Source organism: Phaethon aethereus (assembly GCF_964289735.1).
Source record: "Phaethon aethereus genome assembly, chromosome: Z".
In the NCBI taxonomy this organism is placed as follows: domain Eukaryota; kingdom Metazoa; phylum Chordata; class Aves; order Phaethontiformes; family Phaethontidae; genus Phaethon; species Phaethon aethereus.
The window spans coordinates 27,940,809-27,964,949 of record NC_138577.1 but is presented as its reverse complement, the minus strand read 5'-3'; the positions used below and the strand labels follow the sequence as shown (position 1 = coordinate 27,964,949).

The following is a 24,141-nucleotide window of genomic DNA, read 5'->3' as shown; positions in this document are numbered from 1 at the left end:
ATTTTTCTAAAATATTTCATTACAGATTTGTTAAAATATTAGAATTCTACAAGAGATGACCGAGTACTACAGTTTGGGCAGCAGCCTATTAGAAATATCCCTTTTCCTACTATTGTCTTTTCATAAAGCAAAAACAGCTCACAGAGCAGACCAATTTCAGTAATACTACTAATTATGAAAGACAAATATCAGCATTGTACTTCTCCTAGGCAAACCCAGGACTACACTTTAAAACCACAATGAAATATATGTAATTATACTTAAACAGTGTGCATTTAAGCACAATGTTTTACTCTTTAAAGGTTTTTTTTCCCAGTTTGTAAAATGTAATTATTAGCGTAATAAACTAGTTTTAGAATGTAAAATTAATGGACTAAACAAAGCCTAATTTGAAAAATAGAGACAATGGAAGACAGATGAAATTTCTCGTGAGACTCTGCCTTTTTACCAGGTGGTTAGCTTACTGTGTAAATACTGTATATATTAAACACAATATTGTGCAACAAGAATCAATATCAATTAGAGACTTTTTGAATCAAACCCTGAGTGGAAGCCATTTTAATGAAAAGTGTATGTTGAATTGATGAACCCAATGTTTCTGTGTCACTGCGTTCATTTGGGGTCAAAATCACACAATGTTTTCAGACCTCTTTTCCCCTGTTTAAGTCTTCCAGTCCTCAACCATGTAGCATCAAATGCATGATCCTGCTGCTGTTGTTTCCAGGCATTCAAAACAGCAAACAAGAAATGAAGCCACTTCTAGACCTTCATTGCCTTTTCCAGTATAGCTTAAGTAGGGACCTTGCATTGACAAAAATGCAGGAAATAATACTTTCATTATTCAGCCCTGCTCTGCATTATCCTCAAAGGCAAACAGGACTGTAAATTACTGTGCCTGATGTTTCACTCCATATGCCCTGAGCAAGTGGTTAAGTGCACTTTTTAAGCGTTAGTACCAGAAGGCAGTTTCTACTGCCATTGTAACCCATTACCTGTCTGGAGGAAAACAAATAAATGGTTACAAAATAAAAAAATAAAAACCAGCCAGACCTTCTCCCCTCAAAGCAAAACTCTGGTTACTTACAGCAGTTAGAGAATGACATTATAAAGATTGTAGAGATCACTCTAAGCAGCACAATTAAAAAACTGCTGTGGTTTGGCTCTAACCTTACTACACAACATACTAGGCTAAAGAACAACTTAAATTTGCCAATTTTGGTTATCCATACTTTTCACAAAACGAGGAGATACTGAAATTGCAAATGAGGTCCAATTCTCTGTATCCAGAAAAAAACATGCACAGCTAGCAATTTTTTAAATTTTACTTGGAATCAGAAACAGAAACAGGGACAAAGTTGATGTGAAATGTCTGACTGGCAGCAAGAAGGTACACAGGAAAGAACAGGAGTAAAAAAAAGTGTTGTTTTTTTGTTTTCAAATGGTAGACCTTCAAGGATTCCTCCATTATTTGAATCTCTACACATAAAATTCCTGTAAAAAAGTATCTCCACTGATGACTGCCACCTCTTATACAGTGTACAGGTTTTGTTTAAATTGTGTTTTATTCAAACTGAGTATTTGTTTCAAGTTCAGTGTACAGTGTCCCTGGACACAGTGTCCCAAAGGCCACATATTCCTCTCAAATTCTAAAACATTACATAGATATTAGAGCAAATAAAAAAATGATCAAATCATGAGAATTGTTCATTAAGGCACTACTTACCTAAAGGCTTAAAAATACGTTATTAAAATGTATCCTAGGGAAAAGAATACGGCTTGAATTTGAAGCTTGCAAAACTGAAATACATATGAATGTCATAACTTGTGATACCTTCTCAACACTGGGGGAAAGGAGAACTTAATTAAAGAAAGCAAGCCACCCCTGCTATGAAGCCATCTCAGAAACATAGCAATAAGCAGTATTTATGTAGGAATACTGCAGAGGAACTTAAGTTTGTTATTGTTGGATGAATGGGCAAAGCAGTGTCAAAAACTCCTAGTCACCTACTCTAGTACTAAGAATCCCAACCCAAACCAGTAATTAGTAATTCTTAATGACTTCCATAAGTGACCTTTTTCCCCACATATTAAGCTCTTCGAAGTTACAAGGATCTATCTTATTTTTCCTCAAAATTTGAAACTCTCATCCTGTCTTTATCCCATCAAAAAGGGTTCACCCTCCTCTTCTCTAGATTAGAAAACACTTCAGATGTCTCTTATTTCTCATTCATATTCTAGAAGGAACTAGGAATAAGTTGGTAATGAAAACCAAGGATGTCAGAATTCACCAGCTATCAAAAGAAAAAAAACCTGCCTTAGTAGTACTATAAGGGAAAGTCTGGAGAAAAACCACACCAGAACTACAAGATTCGTAGGACCCAGAAAGCAATTACTACTGGTCACTATGTACCATCATAAATTATTTTTCTCAAACGAAAAGGCAGAAACTGATTTGGAGACTACTGCAGCTTGTTTATATGAGGAAATACACAAATGTAGAACACCACCAACACATTCTTGCTCAGAGCTAATTCTTGCTAGGTTGATTCACATTCATTCATTGCTAAAACTAATTAAGATAAATCAAAAGAGGCATACTTTGCATGTGAACAAAAATGTCTCACATTAATCCAGTTTAATCAATGCAGCCTAACCAATCCACTTTAAAACTTAATTCAGATTAAATCTGCAAGTATTTACACTTAGGCAAATTCTGGACCATACGTGTTTTGAAGGAAAGATTTTCTAAAAGAATAGATTATACAACTATATAACTATATAATTCTATATAGAGAATATTCTAAGAGCCCCTCAACAACATCTTTGAAAATGTAATCCTTTACAGGGTGGAAAGACACTTTCATGAATAAAAAAAGACTAGATAATAGAAAAGACAAAAACCTAGTTACAAAGGAAGGCAATCATCAGATGTCCCACAGGGACCTATACAGGAAAATGTGCTGTTCAACAGATTTGCAATTAACCTAGAAGAGCGCTATCTAGTGAGAAGACAGTCTGCTGACACAAAATTATTGAAGGTAATCTAAACTAAAACAGAGCCTGAAGTGTTGAAGATGACTTGTTAGTGATACTTAAAAATAGGGCCAAAGTGATGCAGCTGGCATTAAAACATTAATATCAGGACTTAAAAAAGAATTCTACATATACTGAGGACCCCAAACTATTTCTAGGGAAAACTATCTTGGAATCATGAATATTTTCAGAGAATTGTAGAATTGTTAAGTCAATGTTCTACAGAATTCTAAAGGTAGACAACCCCAGAAAAGTGAGATAAAAATGCAAAACAAGTAATATCATTATGTGCATAGAATTTCTCCTCACACTCTGACTACTGTGCTCACTTCTGGTCACCCTGCTTCAAAAACCACACAAATATCAGGAAAGACAAAGGGAAAAGGGAAAGGCTCATCAGAGATATGCAATATCAGGAATGATTAGAGTTTTTTGACTAGTAAGCATGATGATGTGGATAGCAAACTCAAGCTTCCTGTCAGTGGCTGAGAATTAATTAACTTGCTCTTATCCTTAAATCCCTCTCCCTAAAGCACCAGTTTTCAGTGGTGCTGAAGATGAGACTACTCTATTAAGAGGACTTTTGGGCTAAGCCAACATAATCCGTCTTTAAATGGCCCTTTCCCACATGCATATTTGTTAAACTCCTGTCACTCTAAAAACTATACACACAAAACTAATTAGGCCTACCTCAGAATGAACTCCTAGCACAAACTAGCACTGCTTAGATCTCTGGCCCACAACTTATCAAGTCATTAAATTGTAAAGCATGATGATGTTATTAACACATTAGCAGCCAAATGGAATAATTTTTATAATTTAAAAAACCAGAAGTTCAAAGAGATCCAAATATTCTCTTGTTTAATACCTTCAGAACACCATCAGACACGAATTTCTCTGTTATAACTTTTGAAGTGTGTGGAGGAAAGGAGCTGGGATACAGCTAGATTGAGCTGTACTATGCACAGGTCTAAGGTACCCAACAAATGAGACACAAAACAGATCTCACAGATCTTGCCTGGGCACACCCGAGATAAAAGTGTAAGGTACAAATGATAACATACAAAGCAAAGGAAGAAAAATAAGCACTCTTTTCAGACACGTAAGAAACAATCAAAGGGCAAACTGAAATGCACTTAGTCCTAAACTTTACTCTAAATGAGAGACAATGGTCTACAAGAGCTCAGTAGTTTTTAATTGAACTTCCTAATATTTCCTATAGTTGGTCAGATATGTTTACCTTACTATCCATCCTACCACTTTCTAAATGGCTTCTGTAGATGAAGAAGATGAAAACAAGAATGAAAACAAGATGAAGATTAAAACAAGAGTGAGTAAATTTCAGATTGGATGTCCTGAAAGAAAGATTGCTACAAAAGATTTTAAGCACCTCATCACTGACAATCACGATCTCAGGCTAACACAAGTGAAATTTATAACAACATGAATGAAATAAATTCAGGCACCAACTCAAAAACATATTCCACCAAATTTACACTGATTTTAGTGGCTAAGTGCTCACCATTTGCCTAAACTAAATCATGACAGAACAGTCAAATAGTTTATTTTAACTGTGTTTTTCTATTTAACTGTATTTAATTCTGTTCATGCTTTCAGTTGTGTTTTAGATAGTATTAAATGAATTTCACCTCTAAGAAGCACCACAGAATTTCTTTGCCCACACTTCCCCACCCTCCACTTACTTTCAAGTTCATTCATGACCATATCATTTGGCTGCTTCTCATATACCCAAATGCAAGATTCTGTAAAGACAGTGGTACGCTCTTGTATAATGGAATAGTGTAGGTCCCTTAAGTTTCAATTTCAATTTAAAAATGAGCCCAGAAATACTTTCCCCAAACAGAAGGTCAGAGAACAAAAAAATCTGTGTAAAATACATGTGTACAAAACTGTGTGTGTATGTATGTATACAGTAATTGCATAAACCAAATACCATCTTCCTAAATGTGTAAAAATATGCTTATCCTTTTCAGAAGTGTCTCAAAGGATTGAGGGATTGAGCTAGATGACCTTTAAAGGTACCTTACAACCCAAACAATTCCGTGAAGGAATACATCCATTTTCAAACATAACAGGTGCAAGTTATTTCAGGATAATGATACGGCATTCAAATTTTAAATATTAACAAATTTTTTCTTTAATCCAAACGTCCTAAACATACTGAGGAAGACAAATTTCTGGAAGTTTTTATTAAAAAATTACAGGGAAAAACATAAAACAAGATGTAAAACAATCACCCTGGAGAACCTACAGCATCACTATCGCTACTTCCTTCTGGAATAAGAAGGATGATTCAGAGTCAGACTTTGGTTTTTAGTTTATTCCTATGACTGCTCTGTTCCACAGACTGTTCTCTTAACCACTTACTATTTTCTGATATTCTGTACAACCTCATTATTGGAGAACATTACTATGTCAAAGTAGTTCAAGTACTGTATGTCTTTTTTTTCCACCCTTATTCAACTTAAAAAAGAATTTTCCAAAAAAATTCTCTGTATTTAAAACTTGAAAGTCTTACTCAGAAGTATTAATTATATAAAATAGCTACTAAATGCTAAACAGAGTATGTAGAAAACAATTATTTTCTCTTGTACAATATGTGGAAATAAGATGACAAACTCATCTGGTGAAGTTCTAGAAGATGTATATAAGAAGATTATATACAATTCAGGAAATTGTAATTATCAATTAAAATATTGCACACATTTTCTGAAAATACAGGTAGTTATAAAATTACACATTATAAAATAGGTAATACTTATTGATGTGTAATTAGGAGCAGTATCTCACAGCCTCTTTTGATTCTGGACATGAGCAATCCAGTAGAATTGTATTTTGTTTACATCACCATATTTGAGAAGTGTGGCAGTCCACTGAAGTTCCCACTGACTGGAAAAGGGGAAACATAACCCTCATTTTTAAAAGGGGAAAAAAGGAAGACCCAGGGAACCACAGGCCAGTCAGTCTCATATCTGTGCCTGGCAAGATCAAGGAGCAGTTCCTCCTGGAAACCACGCTAAGGCATGTGGAAAATAAGGAGATGATTGGTGAACAGCCAACATGACTTCACTAAGGGCAAATCATGCCTGACAAATTTTTTGGCCTTCTATGATGGGGTTACAGCATTGGTGGATAAGGGAAGAGCAACTGATGTCAACTACCTGGACTTATGCAAAGCATTTGACACTCTCACATGACATCTTTGTCTCTAAATTGGAGACATGGATTTGATGGAAGGACTACTTGGTGGATAAGGAATTGGCTAGGTGGTCTCACTCAAAGAGTTGCAGTCAAGAGTTGGAGACATGGACAGTGGGATTGAGTGCACTCTAACCAAGTTTGCTGACAACACCAAGCTGTCTGGTGCAGTTGACATGCTGGAGGGAAGGGATGCCATCCAGAGGAACCTTGACAGGTTTGAGAGGTGGGCCTATGCAAATCTCATGAAGTTCAATAAGGCCAAGTGTAACGTGCTGCATATGCATCAGAGTAATCTGAAGCACAGTTACAGGCTGGGTGGAGAATGCATTGAAAGCAGCCCTGAGAAGGACTTGGGGGTGCCGGTTGATGAGAGGCTCAACATGACTCAGAAACATGTGCTTGCAGCCCAGAAAGCCAACTGTATCCTGAGCTGCATCAAAAGAAGTGTGGCCATCAGGTCAAAAGAGGTCATTCTCCCCCTCTACTCAGCTCTCTTGAGACTCCACCTGGAGCACTGTGTCCAGCTCTGGAGCCCTCAGCACATGAACATCGACCTGTGGACTGGGTCCAGAAGAGGGCCATGAAGATGATCAGAGGGATGGAGCACCCCTCCTATGAAGACAGGCTAAGAGAGTTGGGGTTCTTCAGCCTGGAGAAAAGAAGGCTCTGGGGAGACCTTCTTGCAGCCTTCCACTACTGAAAAGTGGGCCTACAAGAAAGCTGGATAGGGACGTTTTACAAGGGCATGTAGTGATAGGACAAGGGGTCATGGCTTTAAACTGAAAGAGGGTAGATTTCAACTAAATATAAGGAAAAAATTCTTCACTATGAGAGTGGTGAGGCACTGTCACAAGTTGCCCAGAGAAGTTGTGGATGCCTCATCTCTGGGGTGTTCAAGTCCAGGCTGGATGGGGCTTTGAGCAACCTGGTCTAGTGGAAAGCGTCCCTACCCATGGCAGGGGGGTTGGAATGAGGTGATCATTAAGGTCCCTTCCAACACAAACTATTCTATGATTCTATGTTCAGTACGCATGAACTGAGAAGGCCACATTTCCTTTTTCCTTCAATATTCCAAATATTGCCAAATTGAACTATGAAAAATAGAAGAGTCACTGATTTAGAAACTATCTACTGCTGTACCATCAATAAATGTGTAATCATATCAAACTGAACAGTCCTATTGATAGTATCTACAGAAAAATAATTATTGACAGAGGAAAATCTGTCACCTTTAGGGTATGATGCAATAGGAAGCTAATGGTTTTCAGCCCTACACTATAATGTAGGATAGACCACTAAATGTTTTATCAATAACTGGGACTGTGAGGAGAGTTTGGGAAGTCAATATTGACATACCTAAATGTCAGTTTAAGCTAAGGACACATAATAGGTAATAATGCAAATTTTACTGTTAAATGCCACATAATCTTAAATACCGGGAAGATAAAAATGTGACTTCAAGAAACATTGCAACATACTCACAGCAGTGTATCTGGTACCATGGAAAAGTCAGGTGATTTGGGGATAGGGCAAAAGACTTGGAATAAATTTTTTGAACTCCACCCCAGATCAGTACGACAACAGGCTGAAAATCCTCAAGTTAAGTGCTGCTTTGCCCTTATTTTCATTTCCACTTACCCACTCCGTGTTCTAAACCTGCTATTCATCTTGGCCTAATGGTACTAGCAATACTCAACATTTCCAGGGATCTCTTTCAAAATAGCTTTCCAGATTGTGCTGGTTTTGGCTGGGGTAGAGTTAATTATTCTCATAGTAGCTACTATGGGGCTATGCTTTGGATTTGTGTTGGAGACAGTGTTGATAATACAGGCATGTTTTTTTTATTGCTGAGTACTCCTTACTCAGAGTCAAGGACTTTTCTGCTTCTCACACCACCCCACCAGTGAGTAGGTTGCGGATGCACAAGAAGTTGGGAGGTGACACAGCTGGCACTGCTGACCCCAAGAGGCCAAAAGGGCTATTCCATACCATATGACATCATGCTCAGCAATGAAACTAGGGAGAAGGTTGGCAGGGTAGCCGCTGGTCAGGGACTGGCTGGGCATCAGTCGGTGATGAGCAATTGTTTTCATTTGCATCACTTGTACTTCTTGGGTTTTATTTCTCTCTGTTATTTTTCCTTTTCATTACAATTTTATTATTTATTATGATGATGAGGATATTCTTATTCTTATTCTTCTTATTATAAACTGTTCTTATCTCAACCCACAAATTTTCTCACTTTTCTCATTTTTCCCTTCCAATTCTCTTACCCCCATCCCACTGCGGGGAGAGTGAGCGAGAGGCTCTGTGCTGCTTCGTGACCAGCTGGGGTTAAACCATGACACAGATCTAAGGCACAAATTAATACCATCTGATAGCTTTTATTTCCTCTTCCTTAAGATCATGAAAAATGATATTTTACATGAAAACCAAAAACATTATGTTGTATTTCTCTAATATATCAATTTCCATTTATGGACCAAATTCAAAGGAGATGTGTGATTTTTATCAGTCAACAAAGAAAATAGGGCACTATGGACAAATACTCACCGTAATGTTATCCAAGAGTTTGGCCATATGCTTAATAATTTCACCATGGTGTGCCGGTTGGGTTTGCAGCAGTTTCTTGATGACAACAACGCTTTCAGCAACTACAATTTCTGTTTAAGACAAAACAAATCATTAATTTTGAAAGCATTTATGCAACCCCCCCCCCCCCAAAATAATTGATTGTAAAAGATGTTATCAGCTTTCAAAATACGCTTTGCAGAAGTGAATTCTATTTACTTGGTAACAAAATGTAAACCATCCTACTACAAGTTCAGCTTCCAGAAACAAGTTATAAGCAGCAACAAGAGGACAGAGAAATGTCCTAAACGTAAAAATATAATCCTATTACATACTTTTTTTGAAATTGCCTTTTAGTAAAGCTGTGTTTTGTATTTTTCCTTTTTAAATTGAGGAACACCATGAAAAAACATCTGTTTTTCATTGAAATTATTTATATTCATAAGTAATTTGCTGTCTGCATTAAAAATACAAACTCTTTAATTTTCAAAGAAATATGTAATGTTAAAGGTAACAGCTCATTCATAAACAAGAGAAGTATCTAAACATTTCCTTTGCACTTTTTCACCTTCTAAATGTTCTCTCTCAGGTCTGTAACCTAATGTCTAGTACCTTCAGATGAAGATTCTAAATAGCAAGCTGTTGTGAGATTTATGCCAAAGTCATGCATTGGAGTGCTTAACTACTGTAACAAGTAACATTCACAGCCTGATCAACTTGTATGAAATGTACAATTCTTGAAGCTGAAAAAACCCACTGGTGCAGAGGTAAGCTTCTATGCAAGAGTAAACTCATGCTGTAAGGAAAGATGAAGGAGAGTCAAATACAGCCAAAGCTGAAAGCAAAACAAAGACTACTGTAAGAGTTCAACGGAATTCTAATTATCATTCATATTACAAAACAGGAGTAACTATTTCTCCTAAACTATTAACGTTTAAAACAAAGAAAAGCCTAACTATCATTTGTTAAACATCACAGAGGTATTCCTACATTCCAAGAGTTAATCTGACACATGGACCATTCATTCAGCAATCAAGCAAGCTGAAGTTTCAAAAGAACAGTATGGGGAAGAGATCTCTCATTTTTTTTTTTTTTTAAAGCAAACTTTTTTATGCAGAAAGGCTTTTCAAAAACTCTTGAGTATGCATCATTATGCCATAAGCCTCTGAAAAGCTTAAATCTTAGCTTGCAGCTTTTTGTGTCATCCTTTATTTGACATGACATGTCTGTCATTTTTCTAGACTAATTTCTTGAAGCAAGGTTAACATGTTTACTTCACATATCTCAAGGTCTTGCACAATCCTACATATCAATTTAATTTAGATCGTGTTTTGCCAGATATCAAAACAAGATGACAATTCTCAAAATTTTAAAAATACAGTCTGAAATATTTAGAGTAGGGGACATTGCAATGACAAAGTTCATCACTGAGTGTTTTCTGATACTACTCAACATAGAGGTTAAGCAAAATAAAACTGAACCCAAAAAACTGAGTGGACATCAAGTCATTAAAAACCTGTGTTGACAATGTAGAAGTGATCATGACAAAATGAAGTATACTAGATGAAGTGTCACTATAGGAACTACTTTAATGCAATCGGTGGGAGCAAATTTAAAGAACTGAACCAGAATTGTAATGAAGTAAACTAAACAAAAGCAAAATGAATTTGTATTAGAATAAGGACAGACATATTCCAGAAAAAAAAAAGAGGTTCTTTGAGGCTTGCTTTGTGCATATGAAGAATCCCAAAAATGAGCATGAAATAAAAGACAGACATTTAGGTTTAAAGACAAAAGAAAAAAACACACCAAAAGGGGGAGATAAAATTGGCATTCTGAATGAGCAGTAAGAAAATTTTAAAAAGTAACTCTGCTAGATTTAGCAAAGAAAAACCACACACAAGGCAACGATAAATGAATGCAAGAATTTCAAAACAGAGTGTAAATTTACAGTGTATCTAAAGGGTCATAAAAAGTAAATCAAATTCTTAAAATAAAGACTAAATATCACAGAAAATCTGATCAGGAATTATTTTACCAATAAAGGAGACTACAAGAGGTATCACCAATTTCAATTTTCACAAGTGATAGTAAAAATCTTAGTATAATGTTCACTGCTGATTTTTTTTCAGCAATATGGAAATGACTACTCTGAGTAGGATAATCTCTGAAGACCCTGGAGCATGACAACTTCTCAAAAACCTAAAATATATTCAGTCATATAATGTTCCACTTTGCCAAATCATGATGTACATAAAAAATAACAATCTAGTTGACAGTAACTTGTGGGGACTGAATTACAGACTTTTTCATAATTGAGAATTTGGCCACATTAGAACAGAAACCCAGAAAAAGACCTTAAAAAGGAGTGTATTACAAGAGAACATACAAAAGCTGCATTCTAAATTCTAAATTGGAGAGATACGGATTTGATGGGTGGACTGTTCAGTGGATGAGGAATTGGTTGGATGGCTGCATCCAGAGGGTAGCGGTCAACAGCTCAATGTCAAGATGGAGATCTGCGATGACTGCTGTCCCTCGGGGATCCGTATTGGGACCAGTACTGTTTAAGATCTTCATCAATGACATAGACGGTGGGATCGAGCGCACCCTCAGCAAGTTTGCAGATGACATCAAGCTGAGTAGTGTGGTTGACACACCTGAGGGACAGGATGCCATCCAGAGGGACCTGGATAAACTCAAAAAGTGGGCCTGTGTGAACCTCATGAGGTTCAACAAGGCCAAGTGCAGGGTCCTGCATCTGTTTTGGGACAACTCCTGGTATCAGTACAGGCTGGGGGATGAAATGATCGAGAGCAGTCCTGCCCAGAAGGGTTTGGGGGTATTGGTGGATGAAGAGCTGGACATGAGCCAGCAATGGGCACTCACAAACCAGGAGGCCAACCGTACCTTGGGCTGCACCAAAAGAAAAGTGGTCAGCAGGTCGAGGAAGGGGATTCTGCCCCTCTATCCCACTCTTGTGAGACCCCACCTGGAGTCCTGCATCCAGCTCTGGAGACTTCAGCACAGGAAAGACATGGACCTGTTGGAGTGGGTCCAGAGGAGGGCCAGAAAAATGATCAGAGGGATGGAACACCTCTCCTATGAGGACAGGCTGAGAAGGTTAGGGTTGTTCAGCCTGGAGAAGAGGAGGCTCCAGGAAGACCTTATGGCAGCCTGCCAGGACTTAAAGGGGGCTTATGAGAAAGATGGGGACAGACTTTTTAGCAGGGCCTGTTGTGACAGGACAAGGGGTAAACAAAAAGAGGGCAGATTAGGACAAGAAGGAAGATATTTTTCACACTGAGGGTGGTGAAACACTGGCACAGGTTGCCCAGAGAAGTGGTACATGCCCCATCCCTGGAAACATTCCAGGTCAGGTTGGACAGGGCTCTGAGCAACCTGATCTAGTGGAAGATGTCCCTGCTTATTGCAGGGGGGTTGGACCAGATGACCATTAAAGGTCATCTTGTCCCTTCCAACCCAAACCGTTCTATGATTATTTGGGTTATTAGAAGGTTATGCCAATGGTTAAAACTGAAGTCAAAAGGCAATTATTAGAGCTAAATATCCAGACAAACATTACGTTTCGGCTTTTCACAACTGCCTGAAATCTAAGCTTTTCCCTGGTTAATTTTTCCATCCTTATAAATAACAGAATTCTGAAACCACATTAATACATATAAACTGAATGCTACAAGGAGTTTGTTTTCTTTTGTGTCATTCTAACAGTAATTCCAATAGATAGGTAGTAGTTACCTGATACATTAACTGTTCCAGTGATTTTATGACTTGCCTGTTCAAATTTGTATAGATTGGTAAGACAAAAAATGTTTTAGCTATGCATCCTACAATTGTTTTTACATTCTCTATTATCCATAACCTGCAATGTTCAACAGAAAATGAAAGTCACCCATCTGAGAATAACCTGCAGGATCTCTAATATATGCAGTATAGACAGACAAAAGAGACTTCCTATAATCCCATCTGTCTCACATCTAAAAACTACTTTTATGTCGTAGTGGGGCCAGTGGTCAGCAGACAAGGAAGGAAAATAATTCTCAGCTCTCAATATGGCTGCCAGAAAAAAGGCTCTGGTGAAGTGAAGAACTGCTCTTGAAATTTTCTTTGCATATTTGAGTGCTTTGTTTAAAGTCAAATTTCCCCTACTCAGGGAAGCTGGGGGCTATGGTTAAAAAAAACCAACACATTTGAATCACAGAAGTACATACAGAAACTAGAAAGTTCAATGATGAGACATTAAACTCTGTGAAGAGTTACCCCAGCTAGAGCTGACTGACTCCTGACTCTACCTCTCAGCACCCGCGTTCCAGATGGCACAGCTCCTTTGCCAGATACAGACAAGATATCATGGCTGTTGGGTTTTATCTACAGTACTGTATCTACAGTCCCTTCCAGAACAAGAGCATAGAACTAGAAGGCAGTTTTGACACAAGCTCCTTCTTCAGAATTCTATTTTGATTTGGTAGAATTAATTTTGTCACCTCTCTTTGGCACTCAGGCAAATTCTCCATAATAAGAAAATAGTGCAGAGAAGGCAGAGCTGACTTTGCTTTCAGGGACCTCAGAACCTGCTGGACATACCAGCTGGAGCTTCACACTAGGCAAAGGCAACAGAACTGCTTCCAGGCTTTGAACAATCATGGAAGAACTAGCAAACAGATTGCTTGCACACTTTAAAGGTGAAAGTTGGAGGAAAGTAAGATTAACCAAAACTCTTAAAACTATTCTCCTACACATGCTAAATCTCTTTCTTTCTCCCTTACCATGCCCAAAACTCTTTTTATGTTCAGTAAGCTGTGACTATAGGTAATTTCCTGCCACCTGGGGAAAGGTACCATGAAAATTATGCCATCCTATTCATTCCTTGAAAGAAAGAATAAAGACACTGCAGTGATGGTAAAGCAATTTGCCAGCTGCCAGGTTTAAAAGATCGTCAATATATCCTCTGCAGTCTTTCAGAACAGTAAGCACAAAAAGACAGTTTTATTTGCTAGACAACTACTTAGAAACAGTCAAGAAAACTAATCTTGTTGAGACAAACCTTTGTATACATGCACGTGTGTGTGTGTATATATATATGGAATTACTTTGAAGAAAGTATTAAATTCAGAAGCTATGATAAAAATCCTTTTTATCTTATCTTGGTTCCTTCTTAGCAAAAGGAAAAAAATGCAAGAAAACGGAAAGAAATATTATTAAGTAACAAACTCAATATTCTGAAGTGATAGTTTTATTTTTTTGTTTAAGACAGGAAAAAAATGGGTATTTGTACATGCTGAAAGGAGCCTACTGACCTAGAGGAAGATTGCCAGTAGAATGAAGCAAAATGAAGAACAAGCTTTGAAGCTTCTATTTTTAATATGGTCATCGCTGAATGTAATACAAAAAGGTGCACTGTGCACCCATGGCCTTGTAACACAATATGGGTAAATATTTTAAACACAGTTGATAACCAGAAAAGCATAAAGGGACACAAGGTCTCCAGCACTAGGAAATGAAAGCTACATATACCAAAAATGCCAGGCTATACACTAAGGCCTCTCAGGAATTTCTGATACAAGGTGAAGTGGGAAGGACTTGTAGTTCATAAACCAAATAAGAGAAAGCTCTGAGTGTATCAATGGGTCATAGGATAACTATGTGCTGCCAAAGTGATGTCACTAATAAAGGCCTTCTTAGGATTACCATGAAAAATATGTCCAATAGACGTAGAGATGAATTAATACCACTTTTCAAAGCTTAGAGTAATCTCATCTGTGTTGTCTAAACAATTCTAATTACTCCAGGCCATCCCAAACCCATACTTTTTCCACTTTATTGTTTTTAACTACATTTTTCTTAACTCTATTTCCAACATTTAACCATATTGATGTAGACGGTACATTATGTAATAATCTTCTGATTCTCTTATTGATTCTTCTGTGTAATATTCATTGGTATCTGGTAAGAATATACAATATTATCCAGTATTGATTTACAGTGTTGCTATATCCTATTTGACTTTATCTGTTCCTTCTTGTGTTCCTTAGTGACTTGCAACTCCATTTCACTATGTAAAAGTAACAGACGGCTAGGTTGAAAAAATGAAGCTGAATTCGGGGCCATTTATGCTAACACTATTTAATGTTTTTTTTTCTTTCAGTTAGGCATTGATGCACTAAAAAAAAAAACCAAAAACCGCACCCCACATTCCAAGCTTTCAGCACCCTCTACAGGCTAACTGTTTTGATGCAACTAAACATAAAACAGTAAAACTGTCATCTGTGATAATCACAGCAGCACATTAACAATTATGGCATTTTGAGAAATGGTAAACATTTTTGAGAAACAGGTAAACATGTAATTGCAGGCCACAAGGAATTAATTTCACTAACGAAAGAGAAAATAAGTAGCCAGTGATTATGAGAGCCTTTTGAAGTGCTTCAAACAAGAAGTAGCAGAATCACTATTTTTATCCACTCATATCAGCTAAATTCTTATAAGAAGTCAACTCCCATATACTTTTTAACATGGTGGTTCTCATTAAGAAAAGGTTTCATGCCATCAGCTACTCAGAAAACAAACAGAACATTTAGCTTACCATCCCTGTTGGACAGCAAACATACAAGGCCATTAAGGCACGTGTCAGTCACTTCGGTGATGTTAGTTGCGCATCTGCCTATAGCCTGAATCGTAGCTGCAGCAAACTGTTTATCTTGGCTTTTCACGTAAGTCTAAGGAAACAGGATTTTCATTAGTCAATACATAAGTCTTGTCAACCAAAGACTTACCATATTATTCTCATAAGACAGACACACTGCATAATATTCAATCTAGAAAGCTACATTGCACATGAGAATTTATACTTTTTTCACCTCATTGTCACTTTTCGAAGACATTTTCTTGACAGCTTTCATCACCCATGGCCATGCAAACCTCTGATTTCAAGTAAACTTGGGGCAGGGGGCAATTACGCAAAAACAGCAATTAGTTTGTGTGCAAGGTTGGAGGAGTTGATGAGCTCTCTCTTCAGAGAGGTTTCAGTTCATTTAACCAGGAGCATCTGTGAAACTGTGAATAACCTACCTGCTTGAGAACCAGTACCTTTCAGAGAAATCCAGCCAGAGAACTGAAGCAATGAAAATAGATGTCATAAGCAAAAAGGAAAGAAAGAAGGACAGACACTGCTTCACACTGTAGGCAAAACAGCTTGCTCATACATATACAGATATTGGAGATAATACTACTTCATCAAATGACTTACAGAAATGAGGTTTGGCAATAAATGCTAATAGCCAAATATTCATAAAATTATGGCCCTATCATCTAGTGACCAGCGTCAGTCAAGTTAGCAGAATTTGTTTTAAAGAATTTGGAATGATTGTGTTTATCCCATCACTTCTTTTTGTTGTTGGTAGCTGGAAGGAGAGTGATAAACAAAACATTGAAACTCCTTTCCACATAGAAAACGCTCCATTATCCATTATGATAAGAGACAGTTTCACGCCCATTCTGAGAACACTTTATCCTGGGAAATACTTTTAACTTGAAAAATTTAAGACTAAGAATCTAGATGAAACATCCAATAACGGCAATTGGCCAGAGAGTGTTTCATAGAAAAAGAACACACTTCTGCACAAACCTGAAATTCTCGAAGCAGAGTTGATATGTTGGCTTCATTTGCTAAATTTGTCAAGATTTCAAGCTACAAGGAAAAATACAGAGATTTTCATCAAAAGCTGAAGTAAAACATCACGAACAGTACCACATATACACTACACCTCTATTGTATATAAAAAAGAGATAATACTACTAAAAATACCACTTAGAATTCAATAGAGTATACCAGATTTCAGTACAAACTGGTAGCAGCATGGCACTCAGGAGGAATATTCACCTTGCAAGTACACGCAAGGTTTTCAAAGCAGGACTCTAGGGTTCAGTGATGCATTTTGTACACACTCTAGCTTTAGTGTTGCACTGCATATCAAACGGGCTTGAAATACTTTTGGCAGTGTGGTTTCCAATGTTATACCACAGGCCTTAATGTATAAGAACCATGTGACACCGTAAGAAGAAATAACAGAAATCACAACAGCAGCTGGGGAGAAATAAAGTTGTCCATTATATTCAGATGAACTGCAATAAAAGACCTTTAAACTCAGGAAAAAGTTGCAGCTATGAGACTCCTCAGATCTTAATCAACATCAGACCCTGAAAGGCCTCTTCTTTGTTCCTGGTGAACAAGAGGATGATATACAAAACTTGGCATATATTGTTAAGATGCTTCTATGTCGTTTTAATTTTGAAGAGAGAATTTCAATACAATCTGAATGAGGTAAACTGAACAAAAAGACAACTCTGTCTCTGTAAAGGGAAGCCATACCTCAGAAATCTGTTGGTATTTTTGAGTTGCATGCACACAGACAAGGACACTTAGTTGATACAGTCTACCTGTACTTCAGAAGCAATTTGATAAGACCTGTCACCAAAGGCTCTTAAAGATACATATCCAGCATAGCATACAAAGCAAATGGATAAATGAAAGAGAGGAATAGGCAGGGAAAAAAGAGACTATTTGTACAGGAAGGCTATCAGTGGAATCCCACAAATACCTTTGTTGGTCTTTCGTATTTCAACATATTCATATATGATATATAAAAGTAATAAGAAGACAGGTGACAAAGTTTTCATCTGATGCTACAGTTGTCATAGAAATGATGACAAAGGCTGACTAAGAAAAGCTGCATAAAAACTTCAAATATTAGGTGACTGGTTGATAAAAAAAAATCAACACAGATAAATGTAAAGTAATGTTCATAGTTGGGGAAAGAACTTAACTTTAGAGAAAATGACAGGGTCTGAGATGATTACTAACTATAACTGAGATTTTGTGGTTAAAATTGGTAACTCCATGAAAACATAAGCTCAATGCTAAGCAGTGATCAAAAAACCAAACTTGCTGTGGGGAAAGAAAGAGAGAACAAAACAGAAATCTAAACAGTGCAGCAGATGAATTCCAGAGTGCTCCTGCATCTTAAATACTGCCATAGGTCTCATCCTCCTATCTCAAAGGAGATAGGATGGAACTGTGGGGGTAAAGGGTGGAGAAAAGCACAGGATTTTCTTATGTGTGTAACACTGTAGGTTGTCCTCAATTTTTCAGTCATGAAAAAATGAACTGTGACAATGAAAGGAAAAAACACAATTTCTACTTCTCTACCTCTTCACTGTTGTATTATAAATTAATACGGGAATTTAAATATATCAACAAATTATTTCAGGAGTGACTTTTCCTGGATAACACTATATCTTAGTAGTATTCCCGACAGCTTTCATAATCATTAAATGCGGGGAAGATCTTTTTGCCTCCAAGTGCCTCATATTTACTTAGATTTAATGTTAGACTAATAAAAATATAATGGGTTGGGCATAGTTTTCTTGGACTCCACCACTCTGCACATGTAATGAGGGTGCAACATATACGTAAAATGAAAATAAGGAGAAAACAATGTTTCTTTTAAAAACCTGTACCTTTCACTCCTAAAGACAAGTGCCTATGGCAATCTAAAGCAAAACAAGACAAAAGGCACATAATAGTAGACAATTTTTATGCTATTGTTTTGTCTTCTGTTAAAGACAAAGAACATAGAAAACAGGAACAACACAGCCTAAAACATGCACTGAGATGTGGCCTTGAGGAAACTCTGAAGTACTTATGTCAAAGGCTGACTTCAAAGGGAATTTGGGACTCTAACAGTGTCCCACTTTGTTCAGGGAAACAGATTTAAACTCCTTTTAAGGTAAAAGTATCAAAGACTGTGTGATTTAATTTCTCTTGATTTGAGAAGATTTTTCCTACCATAAAAGCAGTCAAACTCTAAATGTTTGAATGGCTGGTTAGATAAAATATTAACATTCTGTATCACTGAAAGGTACCAAAAGCTGTAATGCAAAATATAGCCTATCTGCCACCTACTACATGGTAATAAGAGAATTTTCAGATAGCCTGACAAGCCTGAAGGACACTCACAGACTTAACTAAAAGCCACAACTCTACACTTCTTAGCGAAAAAAGGAACAGCACAGAATGATGTGTGTCACATCAGAGCAAGAAAGTTGTACCTTCCTGTTGCAAACAGATTTGTCCAGCAGTATATAGATGAATTAACTTTTAAACTCACCTTCAGTGTTTTGATCATTGTTGGATCAGTTGACCTAACATAGAAACTCTTCAGATAAGGTTCAAACATGCCCTGAAAAGCAGAACATACTTAAGTAGCTTGCCTGTGTTTCACATAAAATGTGATTTAGAAAATTCTAAATAGTGTATACCTTTCTCTGAATTGACATAGTGGCAATATTCTGCAGAACAATATACTGCACCTCCCTAGAATTTGAAAAGAAAATCAAGAGTTACTCTGCAAAATTACAGACATATAGAACAATGCAACATGGCAAAGAAAGTCTATTTGAATCCAAAGTTAGTTATACATTTGTCTTGGCGCAAACATAGAAGGAAAAAGCTTACTGCCAACTGCTACAAGTTTATCATCTTCACTGGAAGATGCATGATGAAATCAGGCTCTTTTTTCTTTCTCCCCCCCACCCCCACCCCGAACAGAAATTCACAATTTTTTTTCTGATTTTTTTTCCCCCAGAAATTTTAATATGCAAAAAATCACTGGCACCAGTGCAATGGCGCAATGCTGCTTGTAGGCCTTTGGTCTTTGATTAAACAAAAAATTCATTTAAAACATCACCATTCTGGCATGTCTAAAAGTAGCTCACAAAAATCCTACACTTTGTCCACCATGTTGAATTTGAAATATTTCAGGATGACGCAGCTGAGAACAAAAACACATGGGCTTTCTCAACAGTGTGGAAACAGCATTAGTTACAAGAACAACTAATTGTTCTAGCAAGAATTGCTATGACTTTTTTGGTCTTAAAAAAAATTCCCTAATAATTCTCAAAAAGGGCCAGCGTCTCCTGTCACTTAAGAGTATACATTGGCAGGCATATACACCTATCAAAAAGCAGCACTTTAACATAATAGGCTTTGTCAAGATATAGACAACAATTATGTAACATTCTAAACACAGAAACATTAACCATGTTTGGAGGATATTCTCATCATTAATGTATTAGTTTAAAAGCCTCAGCAGGAGCGAGTGAAAAGAAATCCGGGTACTAGTCTAAAGCTTTTAAATCACAGAGTTTCTGTCACCAATTGCTTAAAAACTAAGTAATAATTTCCATTATTATTTCTGTATTTCTGAACCATGAATGCTCAAATTCTTCCATGATGCAAATCGCATCCTAATAGAGAAATCATCACATCCATTATCTCCTCTTATTCAAAACTGTCTAATAGCCCTGTGGTAATTACAGCTCTTGCTTACAAAGAAAAGTAATAACAGTAAGTACTTAGTATCTTTTAAACCTATTTTTATGTAATTCTTACATAGGTACATGGAAATAGTCAGCTGCACATGATGAACCAAGACTAGAAATTGCTATGAAATGCTATTCCAGGCTCTTTCACCCTAACTAGATTATAGCATATTTGACATTAATTTAAAGGCCATAGGCACATAACTTCAAGGGCAAACAGCAAAAGCTTACTTCAAAGTGGCTGTAATAGCAAAAGTGTCATACAGACTGGTAACAGAGAACAGACAAGCCATTCAACATAGAAAAATCAGAAGACTAGCACCATTTCAGGCACTACCTGAGGTACAGGAAAGATGTGACTTCTCTTTTGATGAAATTTGAGTATAAAGACAAGAAACAACATGCAAAAATAATCCTCTCAACCTGTGAGTATGCGTTTAGTTCTATATGTTACATGTATATATGCCAAGCTGCTTTAGCCACTTTACTTATCTTTGTATAAAGAGAATGGGAAGTATTTTGTAGTATAAAACCGAACACAAAAATAACAGTGATTCATTTTTATCTGAAATAAAAGCATGAATACTCTACCAAGTCCAATTTTACTTCTTTGCTAACTTTCAAGTGATAGAGACATTAGCCATGGGTGAGCTGTAGAAGTTTACAGAGAAGGAGCTCTATGATGACTGGGCTTACAAAAGTTAAAACCCATCTAAGATGAGTAATCTTGTCAGACACAAAAGTGTGGGTTTTTTTTTAAATGCTTTTTGTCTGTTTGATGTGACCAACATGAAATAATAATAGTTTTTACAGCAAAGTTCTAGCCAAAAATACCATGTTTAGTTAGAAAGTTATTCTGAAAACATTTTAATATTGTGTCTTCTATCACCCCTTCAAGGCTTTTCATACAGATACATACATGGAAGTTCAAAATCTAAAAACTGAGGGGAAAAGCCCCCGCTTCTATACAGCAAATACTGGAGCAATATACCAAAACCACCAAACAGTAAGAAAAAAAAGAATATTATCAACCTTATGAAACATGTGGCCAGTGAGACCCTTCATAGGAAAGTACACAAGGTCATACTGAAGATGATAAAAGTCAAAATTAGGTATCCTGAGTGAAATAAACTTATTCTTTAAAAGCATCCCAAGGATTAAGGAAACAAAGGGGATTCAGCAGCTTCAAGTGGTATTTTAACAAATATGTTCCTTAGTTTCTCTGTCAACAAGAAGTCTTCAATAGAAAGTGAAGGAAAAGAAAATACGCATCTGAAGACATTCTTTAGTGACTAGCAAGACCGTAAGGAACTCCAATATAATTAAATTTCCAATAACTTCCAATAATTTAAAAAAAATCAAGAAACTAAGCAAACTAGTTAGTAATGCCTCTATTTGTATGCTAACGGCAGCCATGAATCTTCTCAGAATGAAAGTCATAATTAAGAATGAAACACTTACAATACTGAATGATGACGGGATGTGATACTGAAAATGATGGCATTACTTTTAATGGACCTCATTTGTTGAGTACAAATTAGTATTACAGGACAATTTTTAAATGAAACTCTGATAATATTATATTCTTATAACTATGGCTAAATAAGTATGTACGAAACACTCTTGCAAAAATAGTAGACACAGCAATGTAAAGTATGGACTTCACCTACCTATTACTATGTAATAAACGCACCAATGACTTAGAAACAATACCAGCTTCAGATTTTGGTGCCAAATGCCAGTAAAGCTGTGCAACTGCCATTACCACCTAAAAGAAGAACATTCAGAACAGCATGTTAACTTCAAATTGTCATACATATCTACCACGTTTGCTTCAGACCTGCAGAACTACCAACTCACTCTCCTTCAGAAAGCAAAGTGCATAAAAACATTTTTTGAAATCAACAAAGCAGACTGGGGGAAAAACATTCCAAGAAAAATATTTTTATTTCTAAAATCAAAGCTAATTAAATACTTCTCATCCCTCCCAGTATTTATTGTCTACTATAATATATAGAAAGACAGAGGAAGAGGGACAAAGAGAGAAAAATGCACATAATTCAAACTGTAAACAGACTGATATCATCCTTAACAAGTCTGTATTGCTGACATCACCTGTACAAATTAATGATGAAATACTGTTTAAAATTCTACAAATGTTGTGCTTTTATTTTTACTAAATACAGGTTCAATATTACCTATTATTTAGTTTCCACTTAAAATCTTTCATTCCATTATTCTATTAGGCAATTTATAAAATGACAGCTGCCTTTACTGGCAACTTCTGAAGTCTTAAATCCAGCAGAAAGTAAAAACTACAGGGTTGTATACCAACATCCTGGCTAGCAAAAAGCAGAAGACTGAGATATAAGCAACTTAAATCCCCCCCCCCTTTTTTTTTTTCATTTTTTTCCGTAAGTAAAAGACAAATCATTAACTTTATGCTAATGAATAAGTCATGTCACAAACTTCCCTACAATACTGTCATGGTCAGCTTTCTGCTCAAAACAAAACAAACCATAGAAAGGAGACTCCAAGTAAGGCCATCATTACGACACTTGACTTGGTATCTTAAATCTTAGTACCAATAAAACAAAAATTATTATTAAACAATAAAAAGTGATTAAAAACATCTGAAAAGAGGAAATAACTGGAAGATCACTCTTAAATCTTTTACATTTTCTAGAAGCATACATATTTAGTAGTTTAACATTTTACATTTTAATCAAAAAGGAATTTGTCATACAGCAGCATTTCGGCTTTGAAGCAAGGGCTTTGTATTTCGTAACAGTAGCCTGTGATCTGGGTCCATAGTATAGGTGGCTTTCACTTTTCGATCCTTTTCTTTCTGTTCTTCATCAGATTCATAGAAATTATTTTCACTATATTCTTCTACCACTTCATCATCCTACCAGAAGACAAAATGACAAAAACACACACAGGATATTTGAATCAATCGGTTTCATTCATTAAGGAAGTAACATGAAACCCCACAATTCCATGCAAGATTTATACACTCTCTAAAAACTAGCTATTGGCTCTTCTACCCCAGTTCGGTCAAAGCAGTAAATGTACTGACACAAAAAATAGGCTCATAACATACTCAAAATTTCCTCAGAAATAAGACAAAGCGCTAAATGAAATATCTTCATTAATATTCTATAAACTGAAACTATGAATGCTGGTCTTTTTTGGACTTAGAGCCTATGATCCAAAATTCACATTTCTGAAAATGTTGTTTAAAATTCCCTCTTTTTTGAAAACTTAATGCAAATCATGTGCATTCTTCCCTCTCTAGCAATATATAAATTACCTGTCCCTCAAAAAAAGAACATGTTTTTTTTTTCCTTAAGAAATTAGATGCAAAAAGGTTACGTATCCTAAGCCTGGCCTTCTCTGATGAAGTACAAATCCTTGAGCTGTTTAAATAAAGTTTGATCTGTTTAAATAAAGTTATGAATTATCAGCATAATGTCACTTAAAAAACCAACACAACACATTGAAATAATTCATTAAAGCTTGAGATATTAGGAAATTAGGTCTTTCTTTTACTCCAGAAGACTAAACAAAAGAATATAAAGGAATATATCTGATTATGTAAACATGATAAATTAAAACAAATCTTAAGATTTCTGATGTGGATCAAAAAATAAGTAAAGAATAGATTTAAAGTGTTTCATTATGCTTATATTTAGTTAGCATAAGGAGTCCACAACCTTAAAGAAAATTAAGATGGAAACCATCGGGATTAGACCAAAACAGAATGTCAGATCGCAGAAGCTGTGGTCTGAATTATCAATATTGAAAGAACTCAACATTACAAAACTTTTTTTAAAAAATAAGCTACTGACTTCTCAACTTGTTATATCCAAGTGTGTGTCCTTGCTTTCCTAAAATTCCTCCATCTCACCTTGT

General features: G+C 36.3%; 1 protein-coding gene across 1 annotated transcript in view; it reads right to left on the bottom strand.

The window, feature by feature from the left end:
• The window catches only part of AP3B1 (adaptor related protein complex 3 subunit beta 1), a 147,868-nt gene that overhangs the window by 77,718 nt on the left and 46,009 nt on the right, over positions 1–24,141 (bottom strand). Inside the window, exons 7-13 of the mRNA XM_082013612.1 lie at positions 22,973–23,134; positions 21,897–21,994; positions 19,165–19,219; positions 19,014–19,085; positions 16,472–16,534; positions 15,431–15,563; positions 8,809–8,918 (exon numbers count right to left, since the gene is read on the bottom strand). Coding sequence (XP_081869738.1) covers positions 8,809–8,918; positions 15,431–15,563; positions 16,472–16,534; positions 19,014–19,085; positions 19,165–19,219; positions 21,897–21,994; positions 22,973–23,134 — 693 coding nt within the window. The remainder of the gene's footprint in view (positions 1–8,808; positions 8,919–15,430; positions 15,564–16,471; positions 16,535–19,013; positions 19,086–19,164; positions 19,220–21,896; positions 21,995–22,972; positions 23,135–24,141) is intronic.